Genomic DNA, 5,205 nt, shown 5'->3' with positions numbered 1-5,205 from the left:
TTAATCTTTGGAAAGATTACCACTGTTAATTAAGTTTGACGTTAAGTTGAAGACAGATGTAAAAAAGTTGAAAATTATATATAGGAGGCACTAATTTGGGGATTGTAAGTTGTAGACCCGTGACCTCACCTGTGTAATTTTCCTTGGAAATCTCATTTCCTTTGACTAAAAAATCCAACAAATGCAAGCATGTGTTCTTTAAAACGGTAAGCTAATTAATCATATTTCTGTCACTTAGTACTACAATCTCGTGGTATTCTATTTTACTTGTAAATGAAAGATTTTAAATTCAATTTTTGTAAAAAAACGAATTTAAACCACAATATTATGGCTAGACAAGTGTAAGGTTTAGCCCAATCCTTTATTAAAAAAAATTAAAAAAAAAATCATATTTCTCCATTCAAATTATAAAATTAACAAATTCATTTAGCTACTGAAGAATACAGTACCCCTTTCTAAGAAAACCAATGCATGCATATATATAGACACACACACACACACACACACAATTTAAGAAGGTCATATGCATCAAACCACAACAAATAAAAAAAAATGGTTGGAGCATCTTGGCCTCATTACCCACCTTGTGTTAGCGAAGATTGTACAAATGCTGCATGTTGTGGTCAAGGTTTCTTCTTTCTCTTTTCTACTACCTTCATTTTTTTTATTTGTTTACTATATATCAAATACGCACTTAAAAATTTGAATGCCGTTAATTTTCACTGTTTCCAGAATTCAAATATGTTTGGCCTGAACTAATTGGAAAGCCTGCGTCGGAGGCTGCAGAGATAATCAAGAAGAGCAACCCAGAGGTTACGGTTCTCATCTTAAAGCCTGGATTCATTAGATTGGAGAATTTTTGTTGCAATCGTGTATACGTTTTCTGTGATGGAAATGGCATAGTCTCGGAGGTACCTACAATCGGATAGAGACTAGAGAACGATCCCGTGATGTACCCCTTAACCAATAATATGCCTATTATTTCTTTTTTTTCTTTTTTCTTTTAACGAGAAAAAGGAGGCAACTAGTTGTAAACCACGATTATTCATTCCTTCCAAGCCCGACCTATTATCTCATTGCATTGGATTCATAATAATTGTAGAAAATTCTACTATATCCACTTACGTTTGCTCATTTTCAAGTAATAATGCATTTTTTCTGATATTCTTTAATTTTTTTAATAAAATCCTAAAACATATAAAATAGTGACTTTGAAATTTACCATTTGAAAATTAGGTCATCTCCAATCGAACTGGCCATAAGATCATAGGCATTGGTCCACAAAAATTTGTCCGCATAAGAGAATCGGCGATCCAGGTGATCACATAAGGTTCCTCACCGGAAGGAACCAAATTGATAGTGATGACAGTGACCGGAAACAACAATAGTTTCATATTTCACTAACTAATGAGACACAAGAGGACAATAATCTCGACAAAATTATGAATTGCAATCTATATTCATCTCAAATTACTTTTAATTACAAGAATTAACACTGGTACAGATATAACCTCATAATTTCGATACAAAGCCGAACAGCCACTTACGAAGACAAGAATCAGGTTACAGTGTCTTACACCGATGAATGAATTGGAAGGTCCCCCAGACCAGCTGGGACCATCACAATTTGTCTATGGAATTGAAGATTACACCAGAGGGAACGCTAAAATGACAATGTGAGGATGTTTTCCCCTTATTCCAGTTTGACGAAGTAGATGTGTCCCGAAAGAAATTTGATGTTGTAGCTTTACTTCCGGGTTTGTTCCACCTTCGCTCGAATTTTTTGCTCCAATACGGATATTTCTGTCTCAAGGCTGAACATTCTGTTAAGAGCATGCATATTCTCAAGTGTCTCACTCAGAGTTCGACTATCACTCCCATCGCATCTTAAGTGCTGCATCGGACCATGAAGGAGCTTGTTCACAATACCTCGGCTAAGATCATCTACAGCTCTTCTTGTTTTCTTTGATATGTCATCACCCATTTTTGATAAACATTTGTCAAGCTCTGCAGCTCTGATTCTTTCAGCATAAGCTCTTAATTTCTTGATGGTAGGTACTGTCTCCAAAGAATCCCTCCAAGCTTCAAATTGTTTCGATTCTTCTGTAATAATTTCCTGAGCTTCCATTGCTTTCCGAATGCGATCCTCTTTGTTAGCAGCCACAACCTCCTTAAGGTCATCAACATTGTAAAGTCGAGCACCATCAACATCAGAAACACATGAACCCACATTCCGAGGGACGGAAATATCAACAAAAAGCCTCAAACCACCAGTCTCTGGACCTACAGCAGGAAGCTCCTTCACATCGTCTTTGAAAAATAATGGGGTTTCTGATGCGGTGCTAGTAAAAACCACATCAGCCTCTGCTGCACAGGTAAGCATTTCTGTAAGAGGCTTGTAAATGATCTCAATACCCTTCAGCTCCTCACGGATAGATGCCACTCTCTCCTCAGTCCTATTCACAACAACCATCTTTGTGCAACCTTTTGCTACCAAGTGTTTGATCACAAGCTTTCCCATTTTGCCCGCACCAATCACCAACATTCTTGCAGTAGCATGTGACGGTGCAGGAAGCTTCATCAAGGCAAGTTCAACAGAAGCTGAGCTTACAGAAACTGCCCCAGCAGCAATGTTGGTTTCAGTTCTAACCCGCTTTCCCACAGTGATTGCGTGCTTGAACAGCCCACTGATGTTTCTACCAAAGCCAACAACTCCTTGGCCGACTTTAACAACTTGTTTCACCTGGGCAAGAATTTGACCTTCTCCGAGGACAAGAGAGTCAAGACCTGCTGATACTTCAAAGAGGTGCTGAGTGGCATCTTTATTATAGAGTAAAAACCGGTGTTGGCATAGCTCAGAAACAGGGACTCCACTTGTCTGCAAACAAAAGCAAAGAGTGTCAGGTAATGTTTTAGAGCAAGAAATGATCATGATCAATTCAGGATACTCTTTTCAATAGCCGGAGAAAGGAAAAACCGTACAGGCTCAAACTGTAACCCACAAAGGAATTGAGTGTAATATTTTGTTTCAAGGAAGGGAATTCAAAATAAAAAAATAAACATTTTATCCAATGTCAAATAAGATGATTGACTTATCCATGTCACAATACATAAGCAAAAGAGTCGCTTATTGTCATTTATACCACAAACAACACATAAAGAAAAGGAAATTACCTTTGACATCCACTCGGTAACTTCTTTGACACCACGATGCTGAGATAGAGCTACAACATATATCTCCATCCGGTTGCAAGTGCTAAGAACAGCTGCTTCTTCTATGTGATTTAAACCACACAGCTCCTCTATGGCTCGAGGCCATTCTGCTTCTGGAATGGCGAGTTTTTCACGCATTTCAACAGGCGTTGTGTGAATACTAAGTCCGATGACCACAATGCTGCTTCTTTCCTTTGTGTATCCTGAGAAGAAAAATTGTGGAACTTTAGTTAGACAACATTACAAATACACAAAAATAGTACGCCAAACAGATTCTTATATAAAGTATGAAAACAACCTTGAATCATGAACACAACCAAACCAAACATTATCCTACGGTCATCAAAAGCATCTGAATCATAGAACCGCAGGTAAAGGAGGTGGGGGTAAAAGATAATACATTCAGAAGTACATATGAGATACGATACCAACCCCGGATTACAGACACATTGTATGGCTGTGATTTCTCTAGTATTCAAAATTCATACTGAAAAGATGCTTGGGAAAATGAGAAAAATCCCAAACTGGACTTTCTATGCAGCAATTCTAAACCCAGACAATCTCCAAAAATTTGAGCACATATATATTGGATTAAAAACAATCAACATTACACAAAACCCATCATGCATTAACATTATTTGGAACAAATACATTCACAAAACCCACAATTGCAAGAAGAAAATTCAATTCCAACACAAACCCATTAGAGAACACGCAAAAAATTTAATAAATTCAATAGGAAAAAAACAAAGCAGAAGGATATTAATGGGAAAAGAGAAACGTACTGTCAGCGGCAGAGGTCTTGAGCTGCTCAAGAGCGGAGATATTGGAAGCGACGGACTCAACTGCGGCAGCAGAAGCATCAGAAGAAGCAGCCACCTCGCACCTCACTCCTCTTTGAATTTGGAGCCTTCGGCTCCTAATGGGCCTCACAGAACCCACCAAACAGGAACCGCTAGAGGCCCTGGACGACGTGGTTGCAGCCGACGATGAAGATCTCGACAGCAGAGCCTCCAACTTTGCTCCGGCGAAACTGGTCGACACCGCCATTGACCCAAACGAGACGGCGCTTCCAAAAATCTTCAAAATTTGAGAAGAGAAGAGATTGGAGAAGTGTGGTATTGGGATTGGAGCAGCCGAAGGAAGTAATGCTGGGCGATTGATTTGGATTTTTGGGTTCTAATTTGGGTTTTGAGAGAGAAGGGGGGGAGGGTGTGGGTTTGGTGGGCGTACAAAAGAATTGACCCCCTCTCCCTCTCTGTGTGGGAGTCCTTTGCCAATTGGGAATTCGGGACCGGGTTGGGTTTGCTTGGGATTTCTGATTTCTCTGCGTTCTGATTGGCGGGTGGAACACACGTTTTATCCACACTCCTCTTCACCGTTTGTGGACCCCGCCTTGGGATTATGAAAATCATTTAACGGAATTGATAACTACACTTTTTTTTTTCTTTCTTCTAACTCTTCTTTATTTTTGTTTAAAGATGGGGAACTGCTATTTAATAGGAGCTGTTATTAGAATTTAAAAAATTTCATTATTCATTTTTCGTCAGTGTTTTTTTTTCTTTCTAATTATGAAAATTTAATATGCAAAATGATATTTTTAGATTGTCAATAACAATTTTTTTTTAAATTAGTCAACATTTTAATTACCTTTTGTGAGTTGCAGTCCGGTGAGAAGAGCAAGAGTAATGAGAGAGAACGAAGAAGGATGAAAAGATAAAATGAAGTGTTAATAAATATATTTATATATATTTTCCGTGAAATAACAAAAATTAAGTAGAGGCAAAATTAGAACTATACATGCTTATGGATAATAAATCAGTTCATTTTGAGATTTAATTTCAATTGAATTTTCAAATAATATGTCTTCCCTCTACTTACTGTTATTTTTGACAATACAATGGCAAGGTTAATAATTCTAATAATTCTAACTCCACAAAATTAGAGGTTAATAATCTAATCAATAGCTTAGTTTATCAACCTTGTGCGGAT

The 5,205-nt window shown here is 37.8% G+C and overlaps 1 protein-coding gene and 1 long non-coding RNA gene across 2 annotated transcripts; one reads left to right on the top strand and one right to left on the bottom strand.

Annotated features, from left to right (window-relative positions):
* The first annotated feature begins 325 nt into the window (after positions 1 to 325).
* LOC126603406 (uncharacterized) lies at positions 326 to 1,076 on the top strand. Its single transcript, XR_007616255.1, has 2 exons — positions 326 to 628; positions 733 to 1,076. It is a non-coding gene; the product is annotated as an uncharacterized LOC126603406 (long non-coding RNA).
* Positions 1,077 to 1,440: 364 nt separating this feature from the next.
* Positions 1,441 to 4,533, bottom strand: LOC126603403 (glutamyl-tRNA reductase 1, chloroplastic-like). The gene is made up of 3 exons (XM_050270232.1): positions 3,999 to 4,533; positions 3,175 to 3,416; positions 1,441 to 2,878 (listed from the first exon to the last, which is right to left on the bottom strand). The coding sequence occupies exons 1-3, from the start codon at positions 4,261 to 4,263 to the stop codon at positions 1,748 to 1,750; spliced, it is 1,638 nt and encodes a 545-aa protein (XP_050126189.1). The 5' UTR covers positions 4,264 to 4,533; the 3' UTR covers positions 1,441 to 1,747.
* Positions 4,534 to 5,205: the final 672 nt, after the last annotated feature.

The sequence above is a fragment of the Malus sylvestris genome, chromosome 15 (genome assembly GCF_916048215.2).
Source record: "Malus sylvestris chromosome 15, drMalSylv7.2, whole genome shotgun sequence".
NCBI lineage: Eukaryota > Viridiplantae > Streptophyta > Magnoliopsida > Rosales > Rosaceae > Malus > Malus sylvestris.
The sequence above is the reverse complement of the archived record's forward strand: the minus strand, read 5'-3'. Positions and strand labels throughout refer to the sequence as shown.